A 20,451-nucleotide genomic window follows, 5' to 3' on the forward strand; every position below is an offset into this window, starting at 1 on the left:
CAATTTCACAATGTGATGGCAATGAACAAATGTAGTTCTGTCATCATTACAAACTCAAAATCTGATCTCAAAAATTAAATTGAAGAAATACATTTTCGGTATGGTTTTGAAGTAGAAGGTTTAGCCGTTAGGCACTTTCAGTAAACTACACTTCAGGAAAAGCAAGTCAAAATTCAAGGATCAAGATCTGTTTCAGAACTGGATATTACAGGAAAATGCTGAAAGATTAAAAACAAGTTTAAAAGTAAAGCACGATCACACCAAAACCAAGGTATAGGGTTGATAGGTGGTGTTTAGAATGAGGACAACATGAACTTCTGAGGCTTGTGTATGGCAGAAGATAGAAAGTGGTGCAGGACAACATTCGAATAGAGAAGTCCAGAAGCAACAAAACAGTAAAGGTTTCAGCAGCAGATGAATTGAACACAGTTGTGAAGTCAGAAATGGACACTCTGTATATTCAGTACACAGAACCAGAAATTACACCAAGTAGTACAGATTGTTTGGTTTATCCTCGATTACCATAGAACTATAGAACTCTATAGCACACAAAACTGGCCATTTGGCCCTTCTACTCTGTGCCAAATCATCACCCCCACTAATCCCACTGACCTGAACCCATTCCATTACCCTTTAGACATCTCCCATCCAATTTATTTTTAAAACATAAGAGTGAGCCCACATTTACCATGTCAGATGGCAACTTGTTCCACACTTCAACCATTCTCTGAATGAAGAAGTTTCCCCCTAATGTTCCCTCAAAACCTTTCCCCTTTCATCCTAAACCCATTTATCTCTCCTAATCTAAATGGACAGAGCCTACTTGCATTATAAACTCTGTCTATACCCCTCATAATTTTGTACAGCTCCATCAACCAGGGAGAAGGATGGAGATTGTGGAAGACTTCCTGATTTTTAGTGAAGGAAGTTCACTCTCAACCAATTTTGGATCAAGACAAACAATTTAGAAAAACAAGTGGTGAAGATGGTAATGTTTGAGGTCGTTGGATTCTAGTAAATATAGTTTTGTCATCATTACAATCCCTAAATCTCAACGCATCCCATTTATGTACTTAGTTATTGCTAATGAGAACCTCCTGTCATGTTTAATGTTTTCAGATTCTTCATCTTCACGACTTATTTCAATCACAAGCTTCAGAACCTGCATACAAGATTCATGTTGCTATCAAGTTCCAGATATCACAGATTTCCTTACAGACAAATCAAATTGATATTTGCAGATTCATTTATTGATAAGGCATCAACACCATTTCCACTATCAACTCCACCAAACCCATATTATAAAAGCAAATAAGAAACATCCAAATTAAAATCAAACTGGAACCATATTTGCCTACACTTTACATCTGGTTTTATAGATGTCAGAAGTATGTGTCAGAGGGATCTTTTGTATTATACTAATTATGTTCCAATTCCCTCCCACACCATTCGACTATTGTCATTTTAAGGGGAAAGAAACAAACTACCAGAGGAACTCAGTGGGTTATGCAATGGTGAGACCAAGCGCAGACTAGTCGAGTAATTCGCAGAGCACTTGTGCACTGTCTGCCGTGGCCAATCTGAATTCCCAAATGCATGCCATTTCAATAGCCCTTCCCATTCCAACACCAACCCATCCATCTTTGGCCTCCTCCATTGCCAGGATGAGGCCCAGTGCAATTAAGACCATTTTATATTCCATCTTGAGACCAATGCTATGAATGTTGAATTTTCCAATGTTATTGACCTTTTACCTCGTGTGTTCCCTCCCTTCTGTGACAGATTAAGGTTTTATATTATAAATAGATATGTTTTAAAGGAGATAAACTGGGAAAGGTTTTTAGTGTAGGTCATATACAAATACTTTAAAACAGATATCATTTAAAACGCTGGAGCTCTGCTCAAGCCAGACAGGCCCGGCTCCAAGTGCCTTTGGAAAAAGTTTGAAGAGTGCCCAAGGGACTTCACGAATGGATTGTTGTTTTGAAGAGCAAGAGATGAAAGAACTCGGAGGATTAGGTCTGGAACTGTAGGCTGTCTGAGTGCAGTTTGCTGTTCTAAGAGGGTCATGTGGTTTTGCAACCAGAGGGAGTGAAACAGGGCTTTTCTCAGAGAGAGAGAGAGAGAGAGAGAGAGAGAGAGAGAGAGAGAGAGAGAGAGAGAGAGAGAGATGGGTTGTGAGTTCTTAGTTCAGCCTGGTCAATTGTGGTCCACACAAGAGGAGAGGGCTGGCTGCCTAATGATTCACTTGAAATAAGAGAAACAAAAAGGAACTCTGTAGTAACCTGAAAGAAAGAGGTTATTAATTGGAAAAGCTTGATGGGGCAAGTTTCTTCAGCAACATACTGACGTGGCTGATTAAAAGGGATCAGTTTCTGTCCAGCGAACAACAAATATCTCTCTGAAAACTGACAAGAATCTTCCTGAGCAGTTACTTTTCAAGCACCAAAGCCTGGTGAAATTCATAAATGTGAAATTCTGTGCACAGTATAAGAATTGCCTGAACTTGGACGAGTGAGAAGTGAGATTGGACAGTGAACTAAAGAACTTTTCTGAACATTACATACATGTGTGCTTAGAATAAGAAGGGGGTTAAGTTAAGTTGTTAATAGTAATAAGTTAAAGTTTGATCCTGTTTTCATGTTTAAAGATAATTAAAAGCAACTTTTGTTTAAGTAGCCATTGTCTTGGTGAATTTCTGTGGCTGCTGAGTTTTGGGGTCCTCTGGGCTTGCAACACTCCCCTCTCTTTTTCCAATCCACCTCAAGTTCTCCTATTTTTGTTCCCTTTCACATACCCTTCATCTGCCACCCATCGTCCATCTGCCCTTTATCGGTCCTTTAATGGTTCCATTCTTATCAGATCAACACTTGTATCTGCGTCCCTGCTCACCATCTGGCTCCATCTGCTACCACCCATCTGCATCTGATTCCCAACTACACACTCCCCCCTCCATCTGCCCATCATCCTTCATCCCTCCTCTATCCATTGCTCACCTACTGGCCCCTGTGCACTCGTTTCACTCTCCTTTTTATACAACTCATCTTCCCTCTCTGTGCTGATACATGTCAACAATTCCTTTACCCCACAACAGATGCTGTTTGACCTCTGAGATCCCCCAGCAATTTGTTCTGTGCTGCAGATGCCAGAATTTCCATTTTGAAAGGGAAAATAAGAATCATGTTTACAGATACTATGACTGCCTAACTTAACAGGGGTCCACATTTCCCTGCCCCAGTTTTGGATGGAAGCCTTGCTGCCATCCCCTGCCACCCACAAACCAGATTTTCTTTTCCACAGTATGTAAATTCTACTGTACATCTTTTAGCCTATAGAATTAAATGAATCAATTCTCGAAATTATTCCTCCACAGTACAAAATCAATTGCACAACAGTCCAGCATTTTGTGATGTATGGTACATACAAAATGTACTTATTACTAATGTTTAATAATCACATTAATTAAATGACAAATAACCCTGAACATTTGTAAATGGGATGCTATGTCAGCTTTAAAGGCAAAAATCTATAATAGACCAAAATAATAATTCCCCAATCCAAAAGGCATGTAGCAAAACATTCAAATAAACAGAATATCAACTTAAAATATAACATTTTTAATTCTAATATTTGTTAAATATACAGTGGCAGATTTTTAAAACTCTTGCAACTTGATGCCAATAAGAGGACATCAACATCCACATTTCTATTGTCTCACTAGGTCGAACCAAGACATTATAACTTGCAATTAATCCTTAATTTTAAAAACATGTCATCTTTGGTATGGAATGTTCTCTTTAATAATAATAGCCTGGCACTCATATGTGCAGCTGCCTACTGAAAAAAAGAGCCCCACAGGAAAAATTTAGTTCATTACCACAGAACAGGAATCCTCAAAGTTTTGCTTTAGAGAAGAACCCTGTTGGAGCCCAGAGGAACTATTTAACATCTCTCCAGAACATTGAGAATCAGGTTTATGCTCTGGTTTATGTGCAAAATTGAGGGGGAATCCATATCCATATGTGTGCACAAGATCATGGCCATGTCCAAGGTTATGGACAAGTTTATGATCCGACGCACTAACATCATGACTACGTCCATGACCAGATGCATGCCCAAGATCATGGCAGTGAATGTGCCCGGATGCCAGCCCAAGTTCATTGCCAAGTCCACTGTGTCCGTTTTCAGATGTCTGCCTGAGATCATGACTGTGTCTGTGTCCAGATGGATATATAATATCATTACTGTGTCCATGTCCAGATGCACGCCCAACATCACATCCAAATCCAGGAATATTTTCAAGATTATAACTAATGTATTGTTGCTGCTCTTTTAAATTCCCTGAATAATAGCAGTGCTGAGGGTCAGTGGATGGAAAAATATAATAGGTTTGAATGGGGTAGGACCCTGGTTTAGGATTACACCTAAAATAAAGAGAAAAAATTCCAATGATACACATTTTCATCAAATAAACATTTTTTTCCAGCCAATGATGTGCTGTATTTCATAAAGTGAAATTCCAGGAAGCATCTAAGGTCAGTGTGAGCAGGTTACAAAAACACATTTCTCATTTCCAAGAAAATAATTCATGACGAAACACTTTACATTCCAATTGCATCGAGTATCCCATATATAGATAGATGTGCAAGAACCCTTGACAGAAACTATTTTAGAAAAAATATAGCCATGCATGTTTAAAATTATTGTATTGAATAAACACAAATGTATTTCAGTTTAATGTTCAAAGTAAACAGCCAGGCATTACATCAGGAAAAACATAACCATTAATGAACAGAAGTGGTGCAGAAACTTAGCAGGTCACGCAGCGTTCTCTATAGGCTGTAAAGAACGCTGAATGCACTGCTGAGTTTCCACTGCACTTTTGTGTATTAAGCTACAATCTCAGACTTTCTTGTTTAACTATTAATAAATACATGCAAAATCTTTTAACCACCTTCTGGTTTATAAGCATCAAAACTTTCTCATCAGCAAGATCCCAAGGCAATAGAACCCAACAATTTGAGACATGTGGAACTGCCGCCATGAAGACCATCCTCCTTAACATCATTCCCATTTCTCCCATCTTAAAGGAACAACAAATCACGTGGTCTTAAAGATTTTCTAACCCAGAAATTGCTGAGCCAACTCTGGCAGGTTAGCTCACGGCAATACTTTATTATCTCAGTGGCATGATGTGATGGAATGATTTTTTTTTCATCCCCACCTAGAGCTGGAAAATTAGTGAGCACCTCTTTTACAAGTTCCTTTGGCAATCTAACCTGAGCCCCCTAACTCTGAAGAATCCATACAAATATTACAACTACCGCTTCCTTCCTGTCTCAACACCCCATCAAAATGATGCCGAGTAGGCATCCCTGTAACATACTTTTGCTTGACAAACAGATGACAAAATTAGGGAGATTATGTCTCAGTTCCGTAGGGTATAGGTGAGACCACATCTGCACTACTGTGTGATATATTAGTCTTTTTATTTAAGGAACAATGTAGTAACTCCATTGGAAGCAGTTCAGCTAGGTATACATCTGCTGTAGTTAGGAAGAATTTGTGTTTTCATCAATAGTGCTGTCAAGTTGCACTAAACTCACCAACAGCTTAATCACAATACAAAGAATTGCTGGAGGAACTCAGCAGATCAGACAGGATCCACGGGTAGAAATGAACCCTCAAGAAGTTCTCTGAGAGTGTCTCTCATTGCTCCCCATCTGCACTCCCAGCTACTCTCAAGCTCTACAACTATATTCTCACCCAGACTCGCTTCCACAGCCACGTGTCTTTCCTGGCTACTTGCCTCCACCGCCATCTGGTGCCACGTGGATTCCAGCTCCAGTTCCAAGCCTTCCAGTTTGGTCCCCACTGAGATGTCTACCTGCGATTCACTGACTCCTGCTGTTTGTTTCTTCCACCATATCCCAAGGACTATCCTCAGCTCGATGCATAGATACCAGCAGACCCTTGCTCTCTTACTACAGCTCTGTACCTCACTCACCATGATCTGCCACGGACCTCCCCTACATCCTCCACTGGCTCCACTCATTCAACCGCTGATTCTATGCCCACCTGGAATCCATCAAAGATCGGAAACGCGTCCCTGGTGACTGCCGCCTTGGTGGCCTCCCACATAGGTCTCTACTTTGGCCCTGACGGTTTACAGGACTGAGCTCCTGATGCGTGTCTCTAGCTTGACCCGGGTGATCTATAGAATCAAGCCTCCAACAAGAACCTGCCAGCTCACAAGACTGGGCTTCAGACACAGGTCTCTGTTTCGGCCCCAGCGACCTACAGGATCGAGCCTCTATTGCAAACTCCCACCCTGGCTCCGGGAGCACACGGGGCTCTCTCTCTCTCCCCTCCCTCCCTTCCTACCCTCCACCTTTTGATCCACTCCATTATCCTCCCCACCCTGATACCCTTCAACCCATTGAACCTACCCCAAACCCTGCCTGGTCTTCACCATCCCCTCTGACCCATTCTCAGAGACTGAATGCTCTATCCTCAGTAAATGCCTCACCTTCATTCGCCTTAACCCACACCTCAACGAGTTCTGAGCCCGCCATGATGTTTAACTTCTTCCATCGGCTCTGTCTCCATGCTTACTTCCATAACCACGATTCTCCACCTCCCTCCCTTTAAACTACTTCCCCCTTTAAACTTTCTTCCTCCTCCTGGACACCTCGTTCTCGTCTGCCCACTCTGGATCTTTAGATTTCCAATTGCCACCATGACATCAATTGTATCGATGTCACTTCTCCTCTCACTCACTTCAATTTCACCCCCTCAGAATGCCTGACCCTCCGCTCTCTCCGCACCAATCTGAATCTCACCATTAATCCTGAAGACAAGGGTGGTGCTGTTGTGGTCTGGCGCATTGACCTCTATCTGGCTGAAGCCAGATGACATCCTTCCGACACCACCTCCAACTTACCCCTCCAAAAGGATGCCACCAAAACATCAAACCACTGAATCATGCACCATCTCCGAACTCATCGCTTCCGGTCATCTCTGTGGCATGGCCTCCAACCTTATGGTTTCCCATACCACCCATTTCTACCTCCTACCCAAGATCCACAAACCAAATTGTCCCGGCAGACCCATCACATCTGCATGCCCCTGCTCCAAAATTGGTATCTGCTTATCTTGACTCTCTTTTGTTCCCTTCTGTGCCCCACCCCCCTACCAGTCCAGTTCAGTCCCTCCCCACCTACATCCAGGATACTTCACACAGCCTTCCTTCACTTCAACAACTCCAGTTCCCTGAACTTCATCACCTCATTGCCTTGGATATCCCATCCCTAAACACCTCCATTCATCATACTGAAGGCCTCAATGCCCTTGTTTCTTCCTGGACAATAGATCCAACCAGTCCCCCTCCATCACCACCCTTGCAGAACTTGTCCTCACCCTCAATAATTTCTTTTTTGACACATCTCACTTTCTCCAGGTTAAAGATGCAGCCATGGCTACCCGCATGGACCCCATCGACGCCTGCATTTTTGTTCGCTACATGAAGCAATCATGCTACAAGCCCATACAGGCAAGGCCCCTCAACTCTTCCTCCATTACATCGATAACTGCTTTGGTGCTGCCTCATGCCCCCGTGGTGAGCTTGTTGTTGACTTGTTGCCAACTTCTAACCCGACCATCAATTCACTTGATCCATCTCTAGCAACACTCTCCCTTTCCTCGATCTGTCGGGAGACAAACTCTCGACAGACATCTTTTACATTCCCAATAACTCCCACAGCTACCTTGATTACACCTCTTCCCACCCTGTCCCCTGCAAGGATTCCATTCCATTCAATCAATTCCTCTGTCTCCATCGCATCTGTACCCAGGATGAGGACCTCCACGTCAGATCATGAGAGATGTCCTCCTTCATCAACTCGGCACTCACCATTATCTGCACATCTGCCCTGGCCCCCACACACAAAGACAAGATTCCCCTTGTCCTCACCTACTACCCCACCAGCCTGCACATCCAACACATCCTCCTCCACCATTTCCACCACCAGTAGACACATCTGCAGGGGCTGCTCCCTCCATGACTCCCTTGTCCACTCCTCCCTCTCAACCAATCATTCCCTTTAGACCTACCCCATGCTCCACTTGCTCCCACACCTCCTCCCTCACCACTAGTCGGAGCCCCAAACACTCCTTCCAAGTGAAGCAATATTTCACGTGAATCTGCAGGGGTCACCTTCTGCATCCTGTGCTCCCGTTGTGGCCTCCTCTCTAACAGAGAGACTGGACACAGTGTGGGAGATGGCTTTGTTGCTCACCTCAGCTCCGTCTGCTGCAATAGTGTTGATCTCCCAATTACCACCCATTTCAATTTCCCGACCCATTCCTTTGCTGATGTGCCTGTCCTAGGTCTCGTGCAGTGCCAAACTGAGACCACTGCCAAAATGACAATGACCTCACCTCCAACCCGATGTCATTAATATCGACTTCCCTGGCTTTTGTTAAACCCCACCTCCCCCTCAAATTCCTCTCCCCCCCCCCCCCCACACTTCCCCCAGCTCTGTCACTCCCTTTTGCACAAATAGGATCAATTCTCACCTCACCCCTTATCATATTTAATGAACTCCTTTCGTGGGTCTGGGTTCCTCCCCCAGCCGGTATTGCCTGAATTCTGAGATTTGCTGAGATTTCCTCTGGCTCTTTCTGCTTATTCCTTGAAGGCGGCCTCAGGCCTGAACTGTCGGCAACATAAATTTGCTTTTAATGGAGGCTGAAAAGACTGGCTGAGTTCCTCCAGCATTTTGGTGTGTTTTTAGCCAATGGATCAGGTCTGAGAAAGGGTCCAGACCTGAAATATTAGGTGACCATTGCCACATGGATGAAGTTGCACCCACTGAGTTCCTCCAGCAATTCTTTGTCTGCTCAGGATTCCAGCATCTGCAGCTTTTGTACATCTTCCAGGTCATGATGTCCAGTTTGGATTTAGCCAAATCCATTTGATTCCACAATCCATTTGCATTTTTGTTCTACACATGGACCAAGAGTGCTGAATTCTAGTGACAAGGTGGGCCCTCGAAATAAAGGCAACACTTGATAAATGTGGCATCAATGCACCCTGGAAAAATTGAGTGAGCAGCATCAAAGGGAAAACACTCCACTGCCTGTGGTCATACCTTGCACGAAAAGAGAGAAGTTAAATATTCCAGGCCATCACGGCACAAGTTTCATACGGCTGTATCTTAGTTCCCACCAGCTCTTGCTATCTCATAATGAACTTCCTTCCATCAAAAGATAAGTAATGAGGAGGGTTGGGATGAATGCATAGAATTCTATCCACATTGTCTTAGCAAATTAATTCATCTATGATGCAATCAGCAGGATATAGGACCATATATGCACTTGGACTGACAATGAACATCTGTATTACGAGAGTCTTAACCTCCTACCCTTCACATTCAGTGGTATCATTGCCAATCCAGCTCAGGAATAGAGCATCCTGCATCCTGGAGCAAGTGATTCCTCTGACACCAACCACCCCCCCCCCACCCCCACCCAGTCCTGTTGACTATCGACAATACACAATGGGCGCAGAGTCCTCCGTTTGCCTGGATAAGTGGAGCACAATCCAGGAAAAGGAGCCCAACTGAATGGAATCCCATCCACAACCCTAAACCTCCATTTCCTCCACCAGTTGGTGCTGGCTCCAACAACAACTGCTCCCTTTTGCAGAGGAAGACAGGGGCAGAAGATGCATGGAAATATCATCACATGTACGCTCCTCTCTAATTCTCACATGCTATTCCAACTTGTGAATGCCCTCTCCGTCCTTTGACATCACTGTGATAAAATACTAGAACTTCCTGGCTCCACAGAATTGCAATGGTCTCTTCTCCAGAATGATTCATGAAGGCAAGTAAGAAAAATTAAGTTTGGGCACTAAATGCCAACCATATCAGGGATTCTCAGTACCAAAAAATGTATAACTGAATAATAAAGATGTAGGTTTTGAGAGTCTTGATTAATACCTACACAATCACAAGAGTCGGATCAGTTTCCTCTAAAAGTACGGGGGCACTGCTTTCAAGTTCTGAATTTATTGTTGTACATACATCACATACAACCCTGAGATTCTTTTATGTCCATTTCTGCTTATCGTTGTGTAAACTGTCCTCAAAGATACATACACACAAAAAAATGCAAACAAAATGACTGTGCAAATATAGAAAAAATAAATATTCAATAAAAATAACGTGCAAAGAGTCCTTAAATGAGTGTGATTGAGTTGGTTGTTTAGGATTCTGATTGGTGAAGGGGTAGTGACCATTCCTGAACCTGGTGATGCGAGTCTTGTGGCACCTAATCCTCTTTGCAGATGGCAGCAGCGAGAACAGAGCATGTGCTGGGTGGTGTGGATCCTTGACAATTGCAGCTGCTCTCCAACAGTGCATTTCCTGTAGGTTTTCTTGATGGTGGGGAAGGTTTTGCATGTGATGTATTGCACTACATACACTACTTTTGCATTGTTTTTTTTTACTCCAAGTTATTGGTGCTCCCATACCAGGCCATGATGTAGCCGGTCAGCACACTTTCCCCTCAATTCTGTAAAAGCTTGCCAAGGTTTCTGATGTCACACCAAACACTGAGGAAGTAGAGGTGCTGATGTGCTTTCTTCAAGATGACATTAGTATGTTGGGCCCAGGGAAGAACCTGAGAGTGACTCCCATGAATTTGAATTTGCTCACCATCTCCACCTCTGAGCCCCCCAATCGTCACAGAATTGTCCACCTCTGGTTTTCCCTTTCTAAAGACTACCATCAGCTCTTTGGTGATAATGTCATTGAGTGAGAGGCGCACTATTCAGTGAAGATTTCAATGTCCCTCCCATATGCTCACACATTGCCCCTTTTTGCAAGTTACCATACCGAGCCATACAGTCGTAAGTACATAGAGCAGAGGAAAAATACGCAGCCCTGGGGTGCTTCAATGCTTTAAAATAATGAGTGGTATTTAGGACAGAGATGAAGTGAATTGTTTTCTCTTAGAGATCTGAGAATCTTTGGAACTTCTTTCCTTCGAGGGCAGTAGAACGAGAATATTTTAATATGCTCAAATAGTTTAACAAAGAGGCGAAAAGCTACCATGAGTAGATGTGAATGTGGAATACATTTTACAATCAGGCCAGCCACAATGTTAAATAATGAGTGGAGCAGGCTAGTTACTCACAAGTTCATCTGAACCTTCATGATCGCCACCCTTTGCCAAGTAAGCTAATGTGAGGCAGAGTGTTAAATGAGAACAGTCTTAGAGTCTCAGCTTTCCTTGGTTGCTGTGAGGACATCAACAGCACCAATTATTTTGCCAGCAGTCAAAGTTATTCTCAAAGATCTGAAGCTGTCAAAAATATTTAAAACCTACTCAAATGTAGGTAAATTACACAAAAATATGGAAGTAAACACTATTATTTCAATTAATCTTGTCTGTACTCCTCTCTGCCAGTCATTCCTCTGCATTGAAATGAATGCTGTTGCTATTCTGGCTTGGGGTGTAACTGGATGCAGATTAAATGGCCAGATTCCCCAGGTAACTGCTGGGAATTTGTAACAAGCTCACATGTGGACTAGATGACACAGGAATGCAAGAAAGATATACTAATTCTTCTGAAATTCGTGCATTTTTTTTAAAATGATTTTTAATTTTGGGAAAAAAAATCTAATGTGGTTTAGGCGACACATGGAGACCAACAGCAAAGCAAATCATTAAAAGATGGAGGTGTAGGAAAATCTTTAATTTTGCGACACTAATGCCAACACATTGGTGTGAAACTGCAGTCTTCAGAATATGTACAATTCCAAAAATCCACCGCAAAAATCTCTAATGCTAATTAAATGACTACCTATAACAATCAATTTGTGCCAGACCTAACATTAAAAATTGTTAGTTTAAGGAAAATGAAGACTATTAATTTTGAAAAGTAGAGTGAACGGTGTGAAGTGAATGAGTTGGCTTTCTACAGTCCTTTAGCTAATCATAAGGATAGAAGGCACTGGAGAGCATTTTATAACTCAGGCTATTTCCCAAAACCTCTCATTACATAAACAGAAAGTTCTGGAAACCCTCAGCAGGGCAGCTGTGTAATGAAAACACTGATGATGGATGAGCAATCTGAAACATAAACCCTGTTTTTCTTTCTCACAGATGCCCAGACTTATCAGTAGCTTCTGGTTTGGTTTCAGATTCTCAGTATCTGCAGGATTTTGCTTTTTGTTTCCCACCTCTTCATTTATGTTCCCTGCAAAAGTTATCTTCTACAAAAAAAATTGAATAGAAATAGACCATTTGGACTCGAGCTTTTTCCACCATTCTGTTAGAATATGGCTATTTGTAATTTAACTCCCTGGAAAATACTACAAATCTTAGTTCTACAATTTTCAATTTGCCTTGCTTCTTTTTATGTAAAGAAATGCTTTCTCTCTGCATCACAAAAATATTCAACCTTGCTTTATGCAACTATCTACAGATCAAATAATCGTAATTGCTCTGTCAGGAAACTATGTTCATTGCCTGTCTGCCGCACCTTGAGCTCAAAACCCACAGAGCCGATGACAATCCAACTGTCCTTCAGGATCTCTCTCTCCCATTTCAAATTAGGTAACCCCCCTTCCCCCTCCCCAGCTTGAATACATCCATGCTAACCCTCTTTTATCCCATTTATTCATTTCTCCTGCATTCGAATCCACCATAGATCATCTTTGTTGTCTGCAACCCTTTCTCATCATAAAACCAAGTTACCAATGTTATTTCAATACTGATAAAGTAATCAACCTGAAATCCTAAAGAGAAACTGCTAGAATTATTCAGTAGGGAGGAGACATCAGTGGGAAGAGAAACAGAGGCACAATTTCAAGTTGAACACCTTTATCAGAACTAGGAAGGAGAAAAACAAAGCAAGGAGGTTGGGGAAGGGGGAGATGTCTTTGATACAGTAAAACTAGGATGACCGTGGCGATAAGCTGTAAACAAGGTTATCTCGTCAATGAGTGAATACAGGTATTCAGAGAGTGAAATAAGGAAGAAATGCCTGGTAGTGAAATTTGCAATCTGAACTCTATTTCTCTCAGCAGCAATGTTGCCTAACCACCTGCACATTTCCATCACCGACTTTTATTTCACATCGCTTGCATCTGCAATATGTTGCTTTTGCAACCGAAACCACCATCTTTGTAAACTATTACCCTCTCAGTAGAGGCAGATTCAATTACAAATTCTTAAATCACGTTTGGACATGTACTTAAACAGAAGAGAAATAGAGAGATATGGATCTAATGAAAGGGAATGGGACTAACAAAGATAGGCATCACAAGAAAAAGGAACAGAAGCAGGCCATTTGGCCCATCACAGTTGACCTGTTTGAGGTGGACCAAAAAAGCTAATTTCTGTATTGTTTCCCTCTGTGATTTCTATGAAATGACAAAACTTACAGCCACTCCGAGTAGTTATCAAACAGGAGTGGCACAGTTAGTGGAGCAGTTAGCACAATTCTGCTGCAGTGGCAGCGATCGGGACTGGGGTTCCAATCCTGCACTGTGCCTGTACGTTCTCTGTGCCGGTACGTTCTCTCTGTGTCTGTGTGGGTTTCCTCCGGGGACTCCCACCGTTCAAAATGTACTGGGGGTTGTAAGACAATTGGGCAGCACGGGGTCATGGACCGAAATAGCCTGTTGCCAAGCTGCATGTCTAAATTTAAAAAATTAAAATTAAATTTGAGAACCAGATGAAGATCTCTTTTCATCTTGCAACATTTTAAAAACTGTACAAGCATTCATTGACCACCATACTCACATTAAAAAAATTATTTTAGAGATGGTTACAGGCCCTTCTGGCTTATGAGCCCACATTGCCCAGATACACCAACATGTCCAATTAACCGACCTAACCCTGTATGTTTTTAGAACATAGGAAGAAGCTGTAGCATCTGGAGAAAGCCTACATAGACATGGGGAGAAGGTACAAACTCCTTTCAGACAGCAACAGATTGTAACCTGGGATGCTGGAGTTGTAATAGCATTGCACTAAAACACTATGCCAACCATGTGGCCAATTTGCTGGTATAAATTGTCTTGCAAACTTCTCTTTTTTTTTAAAAAAAAGTTTATTTTGTTGATTTAGGTTGGGAAGTCTTCAGTTTCCCCTTCAGTAAAAGAGGTCTGTTTCGACTTAGCAATAATTTTTGGACATCAAATAACCCTAAGGTCAAGTTGAATTCAGATCCTGTCTTTACAGAAATGAACATGGGCTATGCAGGGGAAAAAAAATCTTTCTACTTGGAGGGTGGTTCTTGAAAGCAAAACAATGGAAGCATAGGAGAAATAATGTGCAAGTGTGGAAATTTAGTCTAATACATTATCTCAATAACTAAATAATAGCAAAGAATTTCACATGATAAAAATAAATGAGGGTACCACAAAGAATGAATTTAAATGAAAAAACAACGTAAAGCTGGGAAGGTTTCCACTCTTGCTGAAATTGCAGCCACTTGAATGTTAAGTTTCTCTTATGTCTCTGCCCAGCACAACTCAATAAAACCATTTCAAAGTCATCACACCTATCTGGGTGTGACATTGTCAAACCTCAATGAAGGCACACTCAATTGAGGAAGGGAAGGTATGAAAACTTTTATTTTTGTTTTTAAAATGGAACTAAAGGGCAGAGTACCAATTTGGACTTGCTTAACAAAATTGAAGATCATGTTGCAACATGATAAATAGCTTCCGAGACATAAAAGGGCACCGACGTACATGAACCAGCCAGAAACAAACTAGCATTCTTTGAAATTTCAAGTGGACACTTTTCCAGTTTGGAGATCCAGAAGGCAGTTGAATGCTTCCCACCTCAGATCCATAAAGATTTATCAAATTTGTTCAGGAGACCATCAATATCCTTTTAAAATATAGGTCCTCTCCACCCCATCACACACACAGCTAATATCTTTAAAAAATGTGCAACTTGAGAAATTAAAACAAAATAATTTGCAGATGTCACAAAATGTGCCTGTTAATGGAGGACCATCGCCTTCCCAAGATCGTGTTATATGGCGAGCTCTCCACTGGCCACCATGACAGAGGTGCACCAAAGAAAAGGTACAAGGACTGCCTAAAGAAATCTCTTGGTGCCTGCCACATTGACCACTGCCAGTGGGCTGATATCGCCTCAAACCATGCATCTTGGCGCCTCACAGTTTGGCGGGCAGCAACCTCCTTTGAAGAAGACCGCAGAGCCCACCTCACTGACAAAAGGCAAAGGAGGAAAAACCCAACACCCAACCAACCAATTTTCCCCTGCAACCGCTGCAACCGTGTCTGCCTGTCCCGCATCAGACTTGTCAGCCACAAACGAGCCTGCAGCTGACGTGGACATTTACCCCCTCCATAAATCTTTGTCCGCGAAGCCAAGCCAAAGATTCAAATTGAATCTCAGAAATCAACATTACATCTCCATGCACTGTTACTTTTCTCCACTGTGAATTTCCATTTATAATGAAAGCTACCTAGATAAACAGTTCACATTATAATTGCACTCTTCCGCTAGAAGAGTAGAAACATCACCATTATTGGCAGGAGGGAATCAGTTACACATGTATAAGATTTTCACCTAACGTGGATATGAGCTATTAAAAAATAAGGACAAAATATATAACACATTAACCAATACATTACTCTCTTATGTAATTATCTCTCATCTGCCAGATAGCTTACAAGGGGGCACAGTGTTGCAGCTGGTAATTCTGCCATTGCACAGCTCCAGCGACTGCAGTTCAATCCTGACCTCCAGTGCTGTTAGACTGGAGTTTTCTGTGAGTGCGCTTGTTCTTTTGGGTACTCTGATTTCTCCCCAGATCCCAAATGCATCTGGGTTGACAGTCAATAAATCATAGCAACTTTCCCCTTGTGTGTAGGTGAGGAGTCTTGAAGCCAGAAGGGCCTGTAACCATCTCTAAAATAATTTTTTTAATGTGAGTATGGTGGTCAATGAATGCTTGTACAGTTTTTAAAATGTTGCAAGATGAAAAGAGATCTTCATCTGGTTCTCAACCTAAAACTTGGCTTTTGGTGAGAAGGGGTGGGGGAAAAACGAGAGGATTAAGGGAGAATGTGGAAATCTGAAAAAAAAACCAATGGGATTAGTGGAGAATTCATGAAAATGGAGCTTGATGTTTGGTGTAGGCTCAGGGAACTGAAGCACCCGTTTCCTTGCAAAATGATTCAATAAACAGCTGCTTAGTCTTGATCGAATTCTATGCATTTATATGTTCATTTACGTACAAAAATAAAATCACTCCCTCTTCTTGATGTTTTTGGGAGAAAATACACCCTTGAGACCTGCTTTCTCATAGCAAATGAATCAACAAAAATGCTACAAATGAACAATTCAGTGACTATTCATTCAACTTGCCCTCCCTTCTACTGAAGAACTGACTGACCATCATTGAGCCCAATTTTACCAGAGCAAACAAACACAGGGACAAGCAACATATTAATTGGGGCATACAGGAAGCTCCATCTAAAATGGTGGTTCCAGAAAAATAACCAACAAACAATTGACTCTCTATTGATGTCACATAGCATAAGCAGGTGAAGAATGGAAGGATGTTCATGATTTAGAAACACCATAGAAATTTAGCACTCTAGTCGCAGTTCACCAAAGCAAGCTTAAGGGAAAACTAGGACAGAATCATTAACTGATATAACACCCCTCCCAATAAAAAAGCAAATACTGATGCTATTACAAAATTACAAAATAATTGTCATGGAAAAAAAATATAGCTTACTCATTTAATTCTGGCAATGCAGCCATGTAGAATTCTACAGGGAATTATAAAAATGTTAGAGGAATAACATTTATTCCTCTGTTATCTGGACATGTACATCCATAAAGTGATCTGCAGGCAATTATATTGTGTATTTCATCAAATTTCAAAGTATTTTATCAGCAATATAGTAATGGAGCAAGAACTTCCAAGAAGAAAATGAACTCAGTCAAAATTAAGAAAATCCTAGCTTTCTAAAGTTGATTTCCTGTGGGACCTACCCTTAATCTGCGAGTTTTGCATGGAGGACCGGAGAACGCTCTTTCATCAGGTGGTACTTGTGCAATCAGATGATAATAAACTTGACTTAATGATTTAGTTTGGTTATACCCATTGCAGTCACTGGGAAAATCTCAACATGATGACTTTCATGTTGAACAGATTTATTTGCCATCTATTTGGCTGCAATTGATTGTGAAAAATCACATCCAACAAGACAAAGAATCCCAAATATTCCACAATGGCAAAAAAGCTAAGACATTATGCCACAACTGAAGTTAGAGAAGGAATGAATGAATGAAAGTTTAAAAAGGTAGCTTTTAAAGAATAAGAATGAAAATGTTGATGACTAAGGGGTTGTAATACCATTTCATATTGCCAAAGGAGTTTTGGAACAGGCTTAAAGACAACTTCTTCCTACAGCTATCAGATTCTGAATGAAGCCCACGGCAGAATTATCATGCTTCCCTTGCTTGGTACTAATTGATTGATTTTCACTGGGAAATACATTACTGCCTTGCCAGTGTTGGACTAATTTTCCAAAGTTCTCTTCAGCAGCAGGTATAATACCATCTCCTCACAGTACCGTAATTTGCAGTAGGCAATGTATAACCTTTGTAAAACCCAATGTAAAAATCTTATGTGATGTTACATGTGATGTATTGCAAATATCAATTATCCTGCATGGGAGTTTGATTGCAGATTGAAGTTAGTACAGAGGAGTGGCCATCAATGCATTGGCTAAATAAGTGTGTTTTTGGATTAAAAACTGGCTGGAGAGTCTGATTTAGCAGATGCTGACAATTTGCTTTATTCAAGCATTTAATTCTGGTGTCAGATAGATAATATACCTCTGTACTTTTCATATAACCACTTACAGCACAGAACAGGCCAGTTCGGCCCTACTAGTCCATGCCGTAATAAATCCCAACCCTCCTACTCCCACTGACCAGCACCCGGTCCATACCCCTCCAGTCCTCTCCTATCCATGTAACTATCCAGTCTTTCCTTAAATGTAACCAATGATCCCGCCTCAACCACGTCTGTCGGAAGCTCATTTCACATCCCCACCACCCTCTGCGTAAAGAAATTTCCCCTCGTGTTCCCCTTATAATTTTCCCCCTTCAATCTTAAACCATGCCCTCTAGTTTGAATCTCCCCCACTCTTAATTGAAAAAGCCTATCCATGTTCTCTGTCTGTCACTTTTAAAATCTTAAACGCCTCTATCGTCCCCTCTCAATCTTCTACGCTCCAGAGAAAAAAGCCCTAGTCTGCACAACCTTTCCCTGTAACTCAAACCTTGAAATCCTGTCAACATTCTCATGAACCTTCTCTGCACTATCTCTATTTTGTTTATATCTTTCCTATAACTTGGTGACCAAAACTGTACACAGTACTCCAAATTTGGCCTCACCAATGCCTTGTACAATTTCATCATAACCTCCCTACTCTTGAATTCAACACTCCGATTTATGAAGGCCAACATTCCAAATGCCTTCTTCACCACACCATCTACATGAGTATCAGCCTTTAGGGTACTATTTACCACAACTCTTAAATCCCTTTGTTGCTCTGCACATCTCAATAGCCTACCATTTAATGCATATGACCTATTTAGATTTGCCTTTCCAAAATGTAATACCTCACACTTATCTGTATTAAATTCCATCAGCCATTTCTCAGCCCACACCTCCAGCCTTCCTAAATCACCTTTTAATCTACGGTAATCTACCTCACTGTCCACAACACCACCAATCTTTGTATCATCTGCAAACTTGCTTATCCAATTCTCCATCCCTACTTCCAGATCGTTAATATATATATAACAAACAATAGTGGACCCAGGACCGATCCCTGAGGAACTTCACTAGTCACCAGCCTCCAATTGGACAAACAATTTTCTACCACTACTCTCTGACACCCCCCATCCAACCATTGCTGAATCCATTTCACTACCTCCTTATTTATACCTAATGCCTCCACATTTTTTCCTAACCTCCTGTGGGGAACTTTGTCAAAAGCTTTACTAAAGTCTAAATAGACAACATCCACAGCTTGCCCTTCATCAACCTTTTTAGTAACCCCCTCGAAAAACTCAATCAGGTTTGTCAAGCATAATCTACCCCTGACAAAACCATGCTGATTACTCCCTAGCAATCCCTGTTTCCTCCAAATATTTGTAAATACCATCCCTCAGAACACTTTCCATTAACTTGCCCACCACAGACGTCAGACTCACGGGCCTATAATTCCCAGGTTTACATTTAGACCCTTTCTTAAACAGCGGAACCACATGCGCCACCCTCCAATCCTTTGGCACTATCCCTGTGGCCAGTGACATCCTAAATATCTGTTAATGGCCCCACTATCTGTCCACTAGCCTCCCTGAATGTCCTTGGGAAAATTTTGTCCAGTCCCAGAGATTTATCCACCTTTATCTTTTACAACTCAGCCATCACTACCTCCTCGGTTAACCTTTTTATGCTTCATGACCTCCCCACTATTTTTCTTTACCTCAACTGGTTCAATATTTTTTTCCCTAATGAATAGGCAAAGAAATCATTCAAAATTTCCCCCATTTCCTCTGACTTCTCACTCAGCCTACCCTCACTATCTACAAGGGGTCCAATTTTATCCCTCACTAATCTTTAACTTTTAATGTACTTATAGAAACCCTTTGGATTTATTTTTACTCTGTCTGCCAAACCCACTTCGTGCCTTTTTTTTGGCCTTTCTAATTTCTTTCTTAAGATTCCTTCTACACTCCTTGTAGTCCTCCTTCAAATTCTCAGCTCCCTGCTCTTTATACCTCTTGTACATCTCCCTTTTTCTTCCAACCAAATTTCCAATATTCCTCAAAAACCAAGCCTCCCTATGACTTCCAGCCTTTCCTTTGATCCTCACTGGGACATAACTACTCTGTACCCTCAAAATTTCTTTTTTGAATTACATCCATTTTTCATTTACACCCTCACCTGAAAATATCCTGTCCCACTCAATACTCCCCAAATCCATTCTTATTCCTTCGAAATTTGCTCTTCTCCAATCCAGAACTTCAACTTTAGGCCTCTCCTTTCTCTTCCTTAAAACTACCTTAAAACTAACAGAATTATGATCACAAGACCCAATTGGATCTCCAACATTAATGTCTGATACCTGACCTAGCTCGTTCCCTAACAGGAGATCCAGTATTACACTGTCCCGAGTCGGTTCTTCTACTAATTGATTCAGAAAACAATCTTGAACTTATTTAACTAACTCTAGCATCTAGCCCATCCAGCCCTCTAACTGTATGGGTATCCCAATCAATGTGAGGGAAGTTAAAATCTCCCATGATCACTACCCTATGATTCTCACACATATACGTTATCTCTCTACACATTTGTTC

The 20,451-nt window shown here is 41.5% G+C and overlaps 1 protein-coding gene across 3 annotated transcripts in view; it reads right to left on the reverse strand.

The window, feature by feature from the left end:
- Positions 1 to 1,228: 1,228 nt before the first annotated feature.
- The window catches only part of rhbdd2 (rhomboid domain containing 2), a 51,601-nt gene continuing 32,378 nt past the window's right edge, over positions 1,229 to 20,451 (reverse strand). For all 3 annotated transcript variants that reach the window (XM_069912129.1, XM_069912128.1, XM_069912127.1), the window contains one exon: positions 1,229 to 4,424. In XM_069912129.1, the coding sequence (XP_069768230.1) occupies positions 3,866 to 4,424 (559 nt within the window). In that variant the 3' untranslated portion in view covers positions 1,229 to 3,865. The remainder of the gene's footprint in view (positions 4,425 to 20,451) is intronic.

The sequence above is a fragment of the Narcine bancroftii genome, chromosome 14 (genome assembly GCF_036971445.1).
Source record: "Narcine bancroftii isolate sNarBan1 chromosome 14, sNarBan1.hap1, whole genome shotgun sequence".
Taxonomy (NCBI): Eukaryota; Metazoa; Chordata; class Chondrichthyes; order Torpediniformes; family Narcinidae; genus Narcine; species Narcine bancroftii.